The following is a 19,215-nucleotide window of genomic DNA, read 5'->3' as shown; positions in this document are numbered from 1 at the left end:
TTTGATTTCCAGGGGCGCCTGGGTGGCTCAGCTGGTTAAGCATCTGCCTTCAGCTCAGGTCATCATCTCAGGGTCCTGGGACTGAGTCCCAGATTGGGCTCCCTGCTCAGTGGGGAGTATGCGTCTCCTTCTCACTCTCTGTATATTCTCCCTCCCTCTCTCTCTCAAATAAATTAATTAATTAAATCTTTTAAAATAAAAAGACTTTGATTTCCTGGGGAATAAGTTAAGCTTGCAGAATGATTAAGAAATCACAATATTTGACTACAGGACACTTATCAGGCAAAAATACAAAGTCATTTCTCTTCAAAGGTTCGAAACTGAGTTTTCAGACACTGAAAGATAGTTAATACATACAAGTACCATCAATACGGTGCCCTCGTAGCATCCTAAATGACCTACTTTTATGGCAGTTATCACACTGAATTACAGCTAATTACAAATGTATCTTCACCATATTTCTTAAGGAGAGAGATAATCGATCATTCTTATATCCTGGATACAGGAACAAATGGACAGTTGGGTGAAAAAGGAATAAATAAATGAGATCCTTTCATAGTGGTCTCCATTTTTACAGATGAAGGACTGAGAATAGTTTCTGAGGCCAACTTACAGTACAGATTGAATGCAGAGAGGCAGAAAAAACAACTCTAATGGGATCTTCCTGATTTGAACCTGTTGAACCATCATGGCTACATATGATATTACTTTATAGAATACTGTCATTCATTCTATTCATCCTACTCTTGGAAATAAAAGAACTTAAGAATTTAAAAAAATTTTAAAAGAATTTAAAATTATTATTTGCTACAAACATTAGACAGCTTAATTAAAGAAGTATTCTCTTTAGCTTAACTACACTTTGAAATGTTCATAAGGAAACGAATTTGTGATAGGTAGCAAAGAAAAAAACTGGTAGAAAATCTAAGAAATTCTCCCTGGGGGTGCCTGGGTGGCTCAGTGGGTTAAGCCTCCTCCTTCAGCTCAGGTCATGATCTCAGGGTCCTGGGATCAAACCCCATGTCGGGCTCTCTACTCAGCAGGGAGCCTGCTTCCCGCCCTGCCACCTGCCTGCCTCCCTGCCTCCTTGTGATCTTTCTCTGTGTCAAATAAATAAATAAAATCTTAAAAAAAAAAAAAATTCTCCCTGGTCCCAATATTAGCAAGGCTTCAATATGAGAAAGAAAGTACATTTTCCAAGACCTCTAATCACAGTATTATTATTTCTTGTCTGGAAGACCAATCTAGAAAAATCAAATTACAGATATAAGTGCTTTGCTTCATTTTCCTTTTTAAAAATGGTAATGATGAAAAATGAAAACTAAGCTAGGACAATCATATTCCCTGTAGCGAAGAAGAAGCCCTACAAAGAATGAGGGAGATTAAGAATAAAGCAGTATGTCACACCTACACTGTTAAGAAGTTAAGCCAGATTTAAGAACTAAAATCAGTATTGAGGCAGAAGGATAATGTTCAAAGTTTCCTTAAAGCTGAAAGTAAAATCTGGTTTAATTAAACAAGAGATTGATAACTGCTGAGTTCAGCAAAAGGAGACAAAACTTCGTGTGTGTGCGTGTGTGTGTGCATGGGCACATTTCCCCCCCCAACACATCTCTGGTTTAGTGGCATTTTATACTCTTTTTGGGTGCCCAGGATTTGAATCCCTTTCCCACATTTGGGAAATGCCTCACCTCATGGGTCTTATGGGAGATAAATCTTGTCTCTATATGAAAACTGAAACTAAAAAACACTTGTCCCTGCTTCATTATCTCCTTCAGTATAATTTTTTAAAGTAGGCTCTATGCCCAACGTGGGGCTTGAACCCATGACCCCTGAGATTAAAAGTCACATGCTGCACCAAGCAAGCAAGGCACCCCGTTAAAAATAATTTTAAGAGGTGATTACTTCATTAATTAAAAACTTCATGGCTATATGCTGGTCAAATTTTCCTCTGGTGTGGATTCCTTTTGATTTATTACTGATTTCTGAAAGAGAGGAGTTATTCATGTGTCAAATATGTACCAGAAGTTCATATTAGGGAAGTCCGGGGGCACGTTCCAGCTTGGTGGGAATTCTCTTTGTGACGCAGGTTATAAATGAAAACTGGGTTTTTTACCTTCATTTCTCAAAAACTAACCACGATCTATGAGTCATTGCTGACTCTCCTTCAACCTACCTCACAACAGGCAGCGCTGTACAAAAACGGCTTACAGCCTGTGTTCAGCCTCCGCCCTCCCTGCTGCATGAGATCTCACGTCAAGTCCCACCTGAGGAGTCCTGGCACTTGGCTGTGTTCTGTTCTTGTTACAGACAAGAGACGGCTGGTTTTCCCTCGGAGCATGCCAGTTCTGTGGAAACCTGCGTTCTTGCCTGACGTGTCCATGCTGGGCGCCCCCTCACCTTTACTTGACCTTCACTGCATTTGCTGATAACCCTCAGTGGCCTCCCTCAGTGGGTCCTTCTCATTTCTGTTTGCTCTTCATTACATCTGCTGCTCTATCTCCACGTCTTCTTGTCTGGGGCTGCAGATTCCTCCAAGTGTCAAACACAGAACTTATGTCTCCATTTCTTACTATAGTCATTGTTTTTAGATGACTGCAAGATGAGGAAAAAATGGCTCTCTTTTCAGCATTTAAAAACTGAACTCCTGAGGTGTCTGGATGGCTCAGTGGGTTAAAGCCTCTGCCTTTGGCTCAGGTCATGGTCCCAGGGTGCTGGGATCGAGTCCCGCATCGGGGTCTCTCCTCGGCGGGGAGCCTGCTTCCCCCCTTTCTTTCTCTGCCTACTTGTGATCTCTGTCTGTCAAATAAACAAAATCTTAAAACACAATAACAAAAACTGAACTCCTCACTTTGAGGAAGATGTGGAGGCAGGCAGCTACAGCAGAGCTCTGGACACCCCACTCCTGCTCCCCACTCCCCTCTGTCTGATCTCCCAGAACAAGGCTGTCAGGAAGCTGCACCACAGCCATGGCTTTTAAAGACACAGGAAGGCACCCATGGAACCAGAGGTGACAATTCACAGAATTAGAATTACTCTAACCAGATGCAATGTAAAATCTCTGGGAGAGATATGGGCCAACTAGATCAGAAGAATCTCAAAGTGAAAGGACCAGTTCAGATGCCCACCAAGACTCCGAGAATCAGTACAAGAAAAACTCCTTGTGAGGAAGGTTCTAAGATTCGGAATTATTTTTAGGTGAGAATCTACAAGTGACTTAACGATTTGCACAGTCCTTCTGGGACTATGAGGCAGATTACTTCCATCAGTATTAAGCCAGGAGTTGAGTTTGAAGTCACCATTGCACATGCTTACATCAACCTTTTTAATCAATTATCAGTTCTTTAAAAAAACCTGAAATCCAGAGATCTTCCCTCCTCCCTAATTTTAAGTAGACTTCAATTAAAATGTAACCTATTAAGGAAAATATGCAAATTATGGCTGAATAGTTTTTTTTTAAAGATTTTATTTATTATTTGACAGAGATCACAAGTAGGTTGTAAATATTTACGCACCTAACATGGGAGCAGCCAATTATATAAGCCAATTAATAACAAAGAAACACATCAATAATAATACAGTAATAGTAGGGACTTTAACACTCCCCTCACTGAAATGGACAGATCATCTAAGCAAAAGATCAACAAGGAAATAAGGGCTTTAAAAGATGCACAGGACCAATTAAATTCAGAGATATATTCTTAACATTCCATCCTAAAGCAACAGAATACACATTCTTCTCTAGTGCACATGGAACATTCTCCAGAATAGATCACATCCTGGGTCACAAATCAGATCTCAACCAGTACCAAAAGATGGGGATCATTCCCTGCATACTTTCAGACCACAGTGCTTTGAAACCAGAACTCAATCAAGAGGAAAGTTGGAAAGAACTCAAATACATGGAGGCTAAACAGTATCCTACTAAAGAATGAATGGCTCAACCAGGAAATTAAAGAATAACTTAAGAAAATTCATGGAAACAAATGAAAATGAAAACACAACTGTTCAAAATCTTTGGGATGCAGCAAAGGCAGTCCTGAGAGGAAAGTATGTAGCAATACAAGTCTTTCTCAAGAAACAAGAAAGGTCTCAAGTATATGACCTAACCCTACACCTAAAGGAGCTGGAGAAAGAACAGCAAATAAAGCCTGAATCCAGCAGGAGAAAATAAAGATCAGAGTACAAATCAATGAAATAGGAACCAAAAGAAGAGGAACAGATCCATGAAATTAGGAGCTGGTTTTTTTAAGGATTAATAAGATTGATAAACCCCTGATCAGACTGATCAAAAAGAAAAGAGAAAGGACCAAAATCAATAAAATCATGAACGAAAGAGGACAGATCACAACCAATACTGAAGAACTACAAACAATTATAAGAATACGTTGTAAGCAACTATATGCCAACAAATTAGACAATCTGGAAGAAATGGATGCTCTCCTAGGGAACACATAAACTAACCAAACTGAAACAGAAAGAAAGAGAAAAACCTGAACAGACCTATAACCAGCAAGGAAATTGAAGCATTTAGAATTCTCACCAAAATACTAGCCAACAGAATCCAACAGTAAATTAAAAGGATTATTCACCACGATGAAGTAAGATTTATTCCCGGGATGCAAGGGTGGTTCAATATCTGCAAATCAATCAATATGATATGCTACATAAATACAAGAAAGGACAAGAACCATATGATACTCTCAATAGATGTAGAAAAAGCATTTGACAAAGTACAGCTTCCTTTCTTGATTAAAACTCTTCACAGTGTAGGGATATAGGGAACATACCTCAATATCATAAAAGCCATTTATGAAAAACCCACAGTGGATATCATTCTCAATGGGGAAAAGCTAAGAGCTTTTCCCCTAAAGTTAAGAACATGGCAGAGATGTCCATTGTCACCACTGCTATTCAACATAGTACTAGAAGTCCTAGCCTCAGCAATCAGACAACAAAAAGAAATAAAAGGTATCCGAATTGGCAAAGAAGAAGTCAAATTTGCACTCTGCAGATGACAAGATACTCTATGTGGAAAACCGGAAAGACTCCACTCCAAAACTGCTAAAGGTGGAAGAAAGAGATATCAAGGAATCAATCCCATTTATAATTGCACCCAAAACTGTAAGATACCTAAGAATAAATCTAACCAAAGAGGCAAAGAATCTGTACTCAGAAAACTATAGAATACTCATGAAAGAAATTGAGGAAGACACAAAGAAATGACAAAACACTCCATGCTCACAGACTGGAAGAACAAATACTGTTCTACTGCTATCTAGAGCAATCTATACATTCAATGAAATCCCTATCAAAATTACATCAATTTTTTTTTTCTTCACAGAAATGGAACAAATAATCCTAAAATTTATATGGAAGCAGAAAAGACCCCGAATAGCCAAGGGAATGTTGAAAAACAAAATCAATGCTGGTGGCATCACAAGTCCAGACTTCAAGCTATATTACAAAGCTGTCATCATCAAGACAGTATGGTACAGGCACTAAACAGACATGTAGATCAATGGAACAGAATACAGAACTCAGAAATAGACACTCAACTGTATGGTCAACTAATCTTCAACAAAGCAGGAAAGAATATCCAATGGAAAAAGTCAGTGTCTTCAACAAATGGTTTTGGGAAAATTGGACAGCCACATGAAAAGAATGAAACCGGACCACTTCCTACACCACACACAAAAATAGACTTAAAATGGATGAAAGACCTCAATGTGAGACAGGAGTCCATCAAAATTCTAGAGTACACAGGCAGAAACCTCTTTGACCTCAGCTGCAGCAATTTCTTACTAGACACATCTCCAAAGGCAAGGGAAACAAAAGCAAAAATGAACTAGTCATTCATCAAGAATTGACTTCATCAAGATAAAAAGCTTTCGCAGAGCAAAGGAAACAGTTGACAAAACCAAAAGACAACCAACTGAATGGGAGAAGATATTTGCAAATGTCTTATCAGATAAAGGGCTCGTATCCAAAATCTATAAAGAACTTATCAAACTCAGGGCGCCTGGGTGGCTCAGTTGTTAAGTATCTACGTTTGGCTCAGGTCATGATCCCAGAGTCTAGGGACTGAGCTCCACATTGGACTACTTGCTCAGCAGGAATAACAAAGAAAATTCGGTGCAGAATTTTGTGACATTGATAATTCTCCCATAAAATGGAGAGAGTAGTAGGGATGCACAAACCAGCATCTCGTGACTATCATAATAAGGATGATTGTGAGCAAAAATCATCAATGGATGCTAAACCTAAAGTGTAAAGTCTAATGAAAAGCAAAATATTTGCACATTCTTTCTCTAAAAAGATTTCATTTACTGGGGTACCTGCGGTGGCTCAGTCAGTTAAGCATCTGCCTTTGGTTCAGATCACAGTCCCAGGACCCCAGGAAGGAGCCCCACATTGGGCCCACTGCTCAGCAGGGAGCCTGCTCTTCCCTCTACCTCTAACCCTGCTTGTGCTCTCTCTCTGTCTAATAAATAAATAAAATCTTTTTTTAAAAATTATTTATTTATTTATTTAGAGCTCATGCAAGTGGGTGAGGGGCAGAGGGAGAGAGATTAAGCAGACTCCATGCTGAGTGCAGAGCCAGATGCAGCGCTCGATCCCAGGACCCTGAGATCATGACCTGAGCGGAAATCAAGACTCAGATGCTTAACTGACTGAGCCACACAATCACCCTAATATCTACACAGCCTTAAAGTGCAAAGTTGCTTTAAATGAAAGGGAGGAAAAAAAATATAGAGTGGAGACACTGGAAAGACACCTTTACGAACAAAAAAATTAACATCACCAAGGAGGAATAGATGGATATCATGTCCCTCCAGATGTGATTCCTTAAGAATGAAACAATACCATATACCTAGTATCCTGCTGGGAATGCACCATCTGATTTAACCACGAGGAAACATCAAACACACACACAATGAGGAGCACTGTATAAAATAACTTGCCTGAATTCTTCAAAAATGTCAATGTCATGAAAGATAGACAACATACGAGGAAATGTTACATATTAAAGGAAACTGGAGCACCTGGGTGGCTTAGTCGCTAAGTTCAGCTCAGGTCGTGATCCTAGGGTCCTGAGATCAAGCTGCACATGGGGCTCTCTGCTTAGCGGGGAGTGTGCTTCTCCCACCCTCACTCCCTCTGCTTGTGTTCCCTCTCTTGCTGTCTCTCTCTCTGTCAAATAAATAAATAAAATCTTTAAAAAAATTAACATGAAACTAAATACGATACGTAATCTAAGACTGAATCTAAAACTGGCAGGGGCAGGGTGGGGAATCAAGAAAGTAGATTATTGAGTCAATTGACAACACTGAAATACACACTATAAATTAGATAAAAGCATTGTGTCAATGTGGATTTTTCTGAATTTGATAAACTATACTGACATTATATAAGATACGAATTTCATTTTTAAGAAATATTAAAAGCAAAGGGGCATGATATATACAACCAATTCTCAAAGTATAAATGAGTAAGTAACATAATACAACATAGTGCGTATATGTGTTAGTGTAAAATGAGAGAATGGTTAAGACAAAAGTAAACCTGGTAAATATATTTTATACACATACAGAAGAGAGCGGGAGAGAAAGGGAAAATGGGCAGGGAGAGTTGGTGAAGGACATACTTATGGCCAAAAGTTAAAGATTAGTGAATCTGAGAAAGGATACACAGGAGTCCTCTGTGTTACTCTTGCAGCTTTTCTCTAGGTTTTAAAGTATTTCAAAAGAAAAAGTGCTATGGATATTGCTCAACGATGATTCTTTGTTTCACTTGAAAATATGACGAAAGACAGAGGTTCTATTTCCAGGAAAATCAATTTGTATCAACACACATAAATCTGTATTATTTCAGGGAATTCAAAGACACCATAAAGCACATACTGGTTAAGAACCACTACTCCATGCTCTGTTTTTGTCTTTTTCTTTGAACAGTATCGTAAAAGACAATTTGTAAAAGTTAATTGTAAAAGATATTGTATTGTAAAAGAGAATTGTGCCAGTATTGTAAAAGATAATTCTGCCCAGCATAATTTTCACTTTTTTGTAGGTAACCCATTGTTTCCTGTTTCGTTGTATGTAGGTCCCCCACACCCCAGGATCTTTGAAATTTTTAAAATATCACCAAAATACAGTACAGTTTTTTTCATATGTTCTTTAGAAAATAGTAAGCCCTTTTCATTCTTCAGGTATTTTCAGCCTTAGAAACTTTCTCCAATGACAAATTTGATTAATGCTTCTGTTCTATTTCTTCTGCTTTTTCCTTTAGAGATTTCTATTATTCACTGGTTAATTTCTAATTTTCTTTCTTTCATATGTATACTTTCCTTTCACCTATCGTTTTCATCTCTGTCCTTTCGCTATGCATTCTAGAAGGGCACTCCAAGGGTGCTCTCTGTGTCATCCAAGTGATTTCTGTAGCATCCATTCTGCCCTTTATCACATGGTCCTTATACTCCAGCCATGTTGTGTTCCTGGAGCTGTGACTTCAGTGGATACAGAAAGACACAGTGACTACAGAAAGAGGGGAGATGATAGGGTTAGGATTTTTAGCAGACTAGTTAATAACTCTAACTTCTTGATTTTGTAGTTAGGGCAGCCCTTCCGGTCTGGAGTTGGAAACGGATAGTAAAGGTGAGTCCGAGCTTTATTATGCCTTCTTTGAGACCACTGGTAAACTTGGGAAGTTTAAGGAAGTAACATGGATGTGGTCCTCAATGTAATCAATGATTAACTTATTAGAAAATTTCTCTGTTCTTCAGCATAAAGCTTTTTCATATCTTTGTTTTACAGTGATGCTTCTCTTTAATCAAGTATCTTTATGGAATTTTTTTAAAAAGATTTTATTTATTTTGAGAGAGAGAGAAAGAAAGTGTGTGTGCAAGTGTTGGGGAGGCACAGAGGGAGGCAGAGACTCTCAAGCAGATTCCACACTCAGCGCAGAGCCTGTGGCAGGGGTCGATCCCAGGACCCAGAGATCATGACTTGTATTCTGGTTTATTATATTCCCATTATAGACATGGATTTTCTAAGAGCTGAGTATTATTGTTTAGTATATCATTTCTGAATGTTTAGAAGAGGTCTTTTTTTTTTTTTTTTTAAGATTTTATTTATTTGTCAGAGAGAGAGAGGGAGAGAGAGCGAGCACAGGCAGACAGAATGGCAGGCAGAGGCAGAGGGAGAAGCAGGCTCCCTGACGAGCAAGGAGCCCGATGTGGGACTCGATCCCAGGACGCTGGGATCATGACCTGAGCCGAAGGCAGCTGCTTAACCAACTGAGCCACCCAGGCGTCCCTAGAAGAGGTCTTAACTGACATAAAGAGAACTGATTTCTTTCTTTAGAATTCCAAGGAAAAGTGTAAATAATTACCCAACCAAACCTCTTAACTTCAAATGTTCTCTCTTCCTCAAAAGATGGTTTCACTAATGAAAGCAGAAAGAGAAAGATGAGAGGAACTATGGAAAGAGCTTCTTTTAAGAGACTGGATTCCCCACAGGCCTTCACATAGGATCCCATCTGAAGACAACTGTTGTTAAAGAAGATAATTTAAATGTATTAAATCAGGAATGACACAAGTAAGGAATGTGTGGCTTTTACACATGACAAAGGGTCTCCGCTGACATCTGATCTAGGCCAAGTAAAAGACAAAGAAGAAGACACTCTTTACACAGCAAATACGAATGTACGAAATTCATTACCGCCAAGAGGATTTCTGGCAGAAAACACAAGTTATTGGGACACATTTGCGAATGACTGTGCCAAAATGGTGACAGAGAAGATGAAACAAAGATTTGACTTAGATTTGACTATTCCCTTGGGATAGTCTCGGGTTTTGAGAATGACCTAGTGGACAAACTCCTGAGTACTGAAAACCAGTTTTTATGCTTTTAGAACACAGTGGAAAATTTTCTGTCATCTTATCATTACCTTATTATTATTTCTATTATTTCTACCTTATAATTTCTATGTCATATCTTTTATAATTACCCACATCTTCTTCCTGTATACAAACCCAGTGTTTGCTTCTTCTGAAGCAACTAGGTATTATGACTAGAGCAATTATTTAGTAATTATCTGTTTAATAATTAAAGTCTTAAAGGGGCTCCTGGGTGGCTCAGTGGGTTGGGGCCTCTGCCTTCGGCTCAGGTCATGATCCCGGTCCTGGGATCGGCCCGCATCGGGCTCTCTGCTCAGCGGGGAGCCTGCTTCCTCCTCTCTCTCTGCCTGCCTCTTGCCTACTTATGATCTCTGTCAAATAAATTAAAAAATAAAATAAAATAAAGTTTTAAAATGATACATCTAAATACAGACCAAGGTATTCTGAGAGATAGTAAAATGTACTACTCTGAACCTCCTCATATATTCTTCATAAAATGCCCAAAGGAAACAATTCTGCCCGTTTTCAAAACCAAGGCAAAATACCTGGGGGGGGGGGGCGGCTGGAATAAGGAATAGAAGAATTTAATTCTACAGTTTTTTGCTTTGAAGGTCTATGAAAATTTTAAGAGAATGTGGTAAGTATTCCTTTAACTAAAACAGCTAAAATTTGAGTATAAGAAATCAAGGAAATGAGGAAGAGCTGAAGATTTATCATCCTTCAAATTCACCAAGAACAGCATGAGTTGGAATATTCCTACTATGTATGGCCCAGAAGCCCAATTACAGGAAAGGAGTCCAAGGGGGGATTTTTCCCTGGATGTGAACGACGATGTCGCAAGAGCAGAGCTGAAGATGATATTCACAGACAACCAGGACTTCAAATAGATCCAGACTCTCTCTTGGACTCGCTCTACTTGCCTCACTGGGTTGGCTTTGTTTCCTCCACACACCCAGGAATAGGACTCCACTAGCAGTTAAGATACAATTACAGAATAATTGGTTAAAAGTAGTTCAAACACATAAGAAGTCCAGAGGTAAGGTAGATGGTCAGTCCTGGGCTAGGCTCAGTAGCTCAGCAATCAAGGGTCCCAGACTCTTTCTCTGTCCTCCTCCTGCCATCTTCAGAGTATCAGCGAGATCTTCTCTTACAATATGCAGGTAGCCACAGAAGAGCCACACGTGATTTCTTCCACAGCAATGTTCAAAAGCAGGAAGGGAAAGATAAGCTCTCTTCATACAATTCTTTATTTTCTCAGAAAGTTAAATGTCTCCCAGAAAACCCTAGCAGACATCTCCTGATGAAAACTGGTCACATGCTTACCCCACCCATAAGAAAGTCTAGAAAAATTAGTATCAGGAATTTTTAGTTTATTTTTTAAGAGAGAGTTCCCACTAACAGGGAAAGACGGAACAGGGAATCAACAATCTCTAACACTTCTAACACTAGTTCCGGTGCCTTTGATCAAGCGCCTTCTTGCCACAGCTGACACTGCTTTCCCATCTGAGTCCTCGCTCATTATTAGCGCGGACTACTCAGCTTTTCAACTGCACTGGGCAATTCATACTTTGATCTGCTTTTCAGCTCTCTCTGCAGGCTCAGTAACCAGGTCTTTAAGCTGTTTTCTGGCTTGACTCATGTGCCCTGAGGACTCTGCTCCTCCCATCTTCTCAGTGGCACACAGATGCTTCAAGTGTAGATGAGCTAGCCTATCCCACCCCTGCTCTGGATTCCTGCTCAGTCTAGTGAACAATTCCGTCGAGCTTCTGCCTACCATGGAATAAGTCTGGAAAATAAGTTCTACTGTGGTCACTGAGTTTGAAGTCTTTGTGAGCATGTAGGTAGAGATACACAAAAGGCAGATGGAAATAAGGAACCTGGGGCTTAGGAAAGAAACCCACTGGGGGATACAGATTTACAGTCATCAGCGAATAGTCTATAATCAAAGCCACATGAGTGGACGAGCTTGATCACGGGGACTACAAAACAGAAGTCCTTAATGCGAGGGGTTTTAAGGGACACCTGTGAATTCAGTGAAATTGTGGATAAAATTCTGTGCATCTCTTTGTCTCTATTTCGAAGGTAGGGATCCATATATTTCATCAGATTCTCAATTAGGTTTGTAAATCTAAAAAGATTAAAAACGTATGGGAGAGTGGAAGTCTAAGGCTGCAACCAAGAGGCCACTATTTACTTAAACGTGCCAGAATTTGGGGATTAGAGACTATGATGGGAAAGAGTATGGAATATGTTACCATTTAATTTCCAATTTACCATCTGAGTCATAGCAACCATCAAGCACATGATTTTCTATTCAAAATTGGGCAATATGTGCCCCAAATATGTTGACTCAGATACCAATACTTCTAGACTACCCAGAATTGTATGAAAACCAGCACTTTTAGGCCTGGAGTTTCAGATTCTCCATTCCCAGTCAAAATGCGAATTTCTTCCCACTCCCATACCATTAAAAAAAAAAAAAAAAAAAATCTCCCTAGCTACCTTCCTTCTTTGGAGCCATTCTCACGTCACACTTGACAATCAAAGATCACTTTTTAAGCATCACTTTATGAAACTTCATGATCTTTCATGCTGGATATATTAGCCTCTGAGTTTTTGCAAGCAAAGAAGCTTTAAAAAAAAACATAGATTTGGATTACAAGAAGGGCTATGAAATCCTGCCCCACAAAACAAGAATGTCAGCTTGTATGTATTATCATGAAGTGCTTAAAGATGCAATTATAGTTCACACTTCATCTTTTTCAGAAATAGAAATGGGGGGGAAGGTTTTATTTTTTTCTTTCCCAGTGTGCATTTAGAAACCCTTTAAAAAGCCACAAGTGTGTATGAAACAAATTCTCTAGTCACATGAATTCAAACCACAGCATTCTTCCCAACCTACCACTCAAGCAGGCCAAGAATAATCTAGCCAGTCAGCTTGCATGTAGGAAAACTACTACTGCCTGGAAAACCCTAAATATCATTTGTACATGTTTCTGGTTTATAAGAAACATTTCACTATTGTACAAGAGAGAAAGCTATGAATTAACAATTACCAAGACATTATCAAGGACTATGATTATGGATGTTAGACTGATGTGTACTTCATCTTTAGAATGTAAACTTTTTTTAAAACTTCAAAGATGGTTCATAAAAGAATATATGCATATAGGTAATAACTGGGAAATGTTCAATTATATTAATGAAACCTATTAAAATTAGCAAAAACAGAAAATAAAATTACCTATTATACAGATAGTTCATATAGATAATATACATAGATATAGATAGATAATATACCTATTATACAGATAGATTAAAAAGAAATTATCAACATATATCGAGGAACTTAAAAAGTTTCAGATATCTGGACCTGGTTTAATTCTACTTTCATTTATCTAACCTTAAAAAAAAATCTAAAATGTATTTTGTGCAAAGATGTTCACTGTAGCGTAATCTGTCAAACAGAAAACTGTAAGCAACAAAAGGAAAATGATAAAATGAATTACAGAACATATACTAGGGAAAAATATTTTATTTATTCATTCATTTACTGACCTACAATTGTGTTTCAGAAAGGATTTGAGGTGGTTCATAGGATAATATATTATGTAACCATGAAAAGTTTTGTTTAAAAGGGAACATGCTCAGGGGCACCTGGGTGGCTCAGTCAATTAAAGTATCTGCCTTCAGCCTGAGTCATGATCCCAGGGTCCTGGGATCAAGTCCCAGATTGGGCTCCCTGCTCAGTGGGGAGTATACTTCTCCCTCCGCCTCTGCTCTCTCTCTGTCATATAAATAAAATCTTTTTTTATAAAGAAAGCAAAATGCTCATGACTATTATAAGGAAAGGGCTGGATACAAAATCGTGTTTGTGTGCATAATTAACATTATAAAACAATGCAACCTTACCTTTGTTTAACAATATGGAGAGAAGAAAGGGAAATCCACTGAAATATTAAGAATGGTATGTGTATGCAAGACATACCATAATAGACATAAGTCTATTTTCTTCTCTTATCTATTTAATTTTATGTTATATACACCAAACTTCTATTTTTATAATTTATAAAAATTTATAATTTTATATTTATAAATTTTTATAAATAAATAAATAAATAAAAATAAGTATTATAAAATTTATAATTTTATAATAAAATATCTGTATATATGAAATCATAAAGAGAATAAAGGTTATTTAAAAAAAATTTTAAAAACTAGCTATATATATGATGGTTTAAAAGAAGTTAGCTCTTCATACACATAGCCACTAATGTGAAAAAGGAAAATTGAAGTATGTAATACCTAAGGAAAAAATCTGCATGGAATTAACCTCATGAAATGTGTGTTTGTCAGTTAAAAGTATCAAAAGAAAGACAGAATAAAGAGATGATGTAAGGTTATAGGGAGAGAAGGACACTAACATATAAGCAAAAGAATACCTGAGAGAAGGAAGGAATTTTAATCTTGACATCAAGGCTATCACTAAACTTATGCTAACATAGTTGTGTTGTTTAAACTTCAGTTTTAGAAAAGAATGCATGCAGAGACAGAAGGTAGAACCATGGCTGCTAGCGGCTGGAAGGAGGGGAAAAAGGTAATGAGTATGTACTTCCAGTTTAGGAAAGATGAAAAGTTTTGGAGATGGATGGTGGTGGCAGTGCACAACAACGTGGATGTACTTAACACCACTTAACTCTACACTTAAAAATCGCCAAAATGCTAAATGTAGTGTTACGTATATTTTAAACAATAAAAAAAGAAAATTCTTATTTGATAGAAATTATATGGGAAAGGTATATATTCAGATTAGCTCTTCGGGTTTTCAGCTTTTCTGAAACAATATTTTAAAGATCTGAGCACAATTTATTTTTTAAAAAGCTGTGATTATACTTTATTATTTATTTTTAAAGATTATTTATTTGACAGAGAAAGAGACAGTGAGAGACGGAACATATAAGTAGGGGGAGTGGGAGAGGGAGAAGCAGGCTTCCTGCTGAGCAAGGAGCCCAACTCGGGGCTCGATCCCAGGACCTGGAGATCATGACCTCAGCCAAAGGCAGATGCCCAACGACTGAACTGCCCAGGCTCCCCTGTAATTACACTTTAATAACAACTTTCAGTCAGAAGGTAACTTATTATATCTGCTTAATAATTCTTCTGATGTAGTCAATGTTCAGTTTTCAAGTATCAAGAAATCATGCCCCATTTAAACAAAGGTTTAAAAGTAAAGTAGTTACTAAGTTCAAAGGAAAAAAAAAAACCTAGAAGTTGAGATCACTAATAATTCTGGTTTTTTTCTGGCAAATTTGTGGTAATCATCTATGAGAATAAATTTTCCCAACAATAAGCACCATTTCTAGAAACTGGACAAAGGAGTTTAAAGAATTGTCCCCATAATTCCTGGGAAAAGTCACAGTTACCCTTCAAATGCAGTGGAAGTGTTCTCATGATAAAGCATTCTACAAATAGAATTTTTCAAACTTAAATTTCTGATCATAAAAAATAAGAAGGAAAATAAGAAAAAAACCTTTCAGGACCCAAATTCCATATCCAGTTTTCTCAATTTACTTTGAAAATCTCACTTACCCTTCTAGTGTTTTCAAGGATTTTGGGATCAGGTTTTCCATAGTTAGGTGGATTGGCATATGGGTCATATCCAAGTTTGGCAAGCATGGGTGCAATCACTGCCATGTCTTGTAAAACATCTGGGGGTATCTTCCCAACCCATTTTGACAGTGCTCCCACATTGACTGGCTTGATGACTTGGTCTGTAGATCTTTCCACTCTGAAAACAATATAATATGAATAAGTATTTATTTAGAATACCAAAAAATAATAATGTTATAAGGCCAATGGAAATTATTTTTGATAGCTTTAAAAACTGTAAGTGTCTGGGTTATAAATCTGTTGAGAAAGGGAACACTAATCAGCCTTAACACTATTTACCAGACCCTTTTTTAACGTCCTAAATTTGATAGCTATTATCAGCAACTTCATTTCTAGAAACAGGAAAAATGATCAGCGGAAAATATCTGCACAAAATGGGTTAACAATTATAACATCCACACACACAAAAAAATAATAACAAAGCTAAGACTGCTTAGAAAAACAGCTGCTCAACTTACTTGAAAGGCATCAAAATTAAACAAATAAATATATAAGATGGACTGATGAATGACTAGAGGGACAGACAGACGGAGAGATGTGTGGTAAAGCAAATACAGCAATACATTAATTAAAGCTAGTAGGTATAATTCTTTCAATTCTTTGTATGTTTGAAATTTTTATAATAAAATATTAGGGGGAAAAGAGCTAACCATAATCCACTAAGTATGCAAAACATTCATTTGTTCTCTTTTTCTGTTGACTTCCTGAAGAATCCTTTTTTCTAAAGAAAGGAAAGAAGCACTATTTATGATTTTCAATATTACAGAATAAATGTATTCTATCTCTTCTTGATCTAGAAATTTACTTTGTACTTGTATGGTTATACTCCCTATATTTGACTAAATAACTCATAATCTTAGGATAAAATAAATAAATACAAGTGAAATAAACATGAAATGACACCTAGATTTAAAATGGATCTGAATTAGCAGATTTTGGCCAAATGACTGCAAAATAAAAGTGCTAAGAAAACTTAAGAGAGTTTTACATCATAATACATAAGAAGTCCTTCAAAATAGTGTTCTAATAAAAAGTAAGACCCCCTTTTTAAAAGTATATGAGCTCTCACTGCAGATAATCATTATCTGACAATGAATCCCTCAAAGGGAGAGAAAATAAAATGATTATTCCTTGGGATTCTGTGAGACTACACCTTAAGGGCATGTAGGGTCTGTGTGTGGGTGTCTCAGGTGACACCCTTCCTTACAGAAGGACCCCATCAACTTTCACACACATGAGAGACCTGCTGCACTTAGAGAACGGAGACCTACACGTGGAGAGCCACCCCACTTATTTCCAAATGGCGTATGACTGCTTTAGCTTTAAGTCAGCTGAATATTACAACAAAAACTGAATGGCTTGTCAAGCCAAAAATACCTGGTCCTTTACAGAAAGTTTGTTGATCTCTGTTCAAAAGGATACAGTTATTAGAGAGAAATGAGCTTTGTTCAGAACGCCTAATAATCTTTTCTACACAACAACTTGCAGCTGGATGGAGCTCATCAAATCCCCCTTACTCCTTGGGTCTTTCTAGAAATTAACCAATAGTTAGGCGTGAAGTGTACTAGAGTATAATTTAGTTACCATTCCAGTACCCACCAGTTTCACTGGGACCTTAAGACACAGAGCCTACCAGACTAGAATATTTCAACATTCACATCCCAGGCAGAGCACTGCGAGGCAAGACACCTGTGAATCTGCACATTCTTCCCCAGTCCTAAGTGTCCAGGCTCCCTTCTCTCTGCAGCATTCATAGTGGAAGCCATTCGTCCTCAGGGAATGGGGACAATGCCAAAATCCTAAATAACTGAGGTGTATAAAATCTTCCAAAACACTCACTTTAAAAGCATGGATCTTACATGAGTCTTAGTTAAACACTACAGCCAGGCAGGCTGCCAAACCACAGGTCTGAATTATGATACACAGCAACTACTACAGGAAACCAAATTCTCTAGACTAAAGCAAGCGTCAGGGATGCAACTAACATGCAAAAAAGGAATGGGTAAGAGTATACAACCCATATGGTTTTTATTCATTAGATGAAAACAAAAGACGAAATACCGTTAAAACTCTTATTTTCAGGGGCACCTGGGTGGCTCAGTAGGTTAAGCATCCAACTCTTTGATTTTGGCTCAGGTTATGATCTCAAGATAATGAGGACAAGCCTCACATTGGGCTCCACACTCAGCAGGGGAGTCTGCTTCTCTCTCTCTCAAACTCCCTCCTGTCCCTCCACCTGGTCGTGCACTCTCTCTCTCTAAAATAAATAAATAAATCTTTTTTAAAGTCATGTTTTCAAAGACTATCTCATTCTTGACAAATGCTTAGGTTATGTCTTGTGAAAGTGGATTTTTTTGCATGTGTACACAACAGAAATTCAACTTGATGTTATACTTACAGAATCGTATCAAAATGCTAACAATGACAGTGATATGATTGTGAATTTTAAATTTTTATCTAACTTTTCTGTATTTCCCAATTTTTTATAATAAGCAATGTCTTTTTCAGTCCATGAAATAGTGGAATTATAAAGATCCACATAGAAGTCTAATAACTATCTTAGCTCAACACAGTCCAAACTTATCTCCTGATCTGATCCTCAAAGTCTACTATATCCATGGCCCTCCCAATCTTAGTTGAAAACAACTCCATTCTTCTACTATGCAGAATAAAATAAAACTGGAGCTGTCTTTTGACTACTCTGACTCCACATCCAATCCATCTGAAAATCTTATCAACTTATACTTCAAAATATATCCAAATATGATCACTTCTCGTTAAATCCACAGCTACTACTCCCCACCCCCCAGTCCAAGCCAACATCATCTCTCACTTGGATTTCTACAACATTCTTCTAATGGTTTCCCTATATTCCTTTACATCCTTGTGGTCTATTTGCAATATGTACACCAGATAGAGTTAGATCGTGTCACTCCTCTGTTCAAAATTCTGCAATGCCTCCCTAAGTATTCCAAATTCAAGTCCTGAAAATGAGAGGGAATCTGAGAAGCCACAAGAATAGATCTTTTATTTTTTATATTTTTATTTTTTTTCAAAGATTTTATTTATTTATTTGACAGACAGAGACCATAGGTAGGCAGAGAGGCAGGAAGAGAGAGAGGAGGAAGCAGGCTCCCCGCTGAGCAGAGAGCCCGATGCGGGGCTCGATCCCAGGACCCCGGGATCACGACCTGAGCCGAAGGCAGAGGCTTTAACCCACTTAGCAACCCAGGAGCCCCAAGAATAGGTCTTTTAATCTTGACAAATCATCCACGAAAACAAAGAAACCAGATAGCAAAGCCAAAAAAACCCACAAAAATTTAAAGCAAAACTAGGTGAAAAGGTTGCCCTACAAACTCCAAAATACAAGTGGTTGGAAACAAGCAACATAACCATAACCTGCATGAAATGAGTGAGTGGCAGGAAGGACAAGGAAGCAACAGGGCATTTGAAAGACATCTATATGGCTGAACCCTGAACATACCATGTTGTTTACCACTAAATACCATGGTACTTAGGGGTGCTGACACCTACCTATGCACTTGAAAATTCTTGTATACTTTTTTTTCTTTTGTTAACTAATCTCTACACACAATGTGGGGCTTGAATTCATGACCCTGAGATCAAGAGTCACATGCTCTACTGAT

At 37.8% G+C, this 19,215-nt stretch overlaps 1 protein-coding gene and 1 pseudogene across 1 annotated transcript in view; one reads left to right on the top strand and one right to left on the bottom strand.

The window, feature by feature from the left end:
- LOC111145570 (tyrosylprotein sulfotransferase 1) overlaps positions 1-19,215 on the bottom strand; it is a 131,794-nt gene that overhangs the window by 24,510 nt on the left and 88,069 nt on the right. Inside the window, exon 3 of the mRNA XM_022500512.1 lies at positions 15,488-15,686. Coding sequence (XP_022356220.1) covers positions 15,488-15,686 — 199 coding nt within the window. The remainder of the gene's footprint in view (positions 1-15,487; positions 15,687-19,215) is intronic.
- On the top strand, positions 2,970-3,348 carry LOC111145933 (annotated as a pseudogene).

Source organism: Enhydra lutris, unplaced genomic scaffold (assembly GCF_002288905.1).
Source record: "Enhydra lutris kenyoni isolate GAN:26980312 unplaced genomic scaffold, ASM228890v2 scaffoldscaffold13, whole genome shotgun sequence".
NCBI lineage: Eukaryota > Metazoa > Chordata > Mammalia > Carnivora > Mustelidae > Enhydra > Enhydra lutris.
This window is presented reverse-complemented; position numbering and strand designations above follow the sequence as displayed.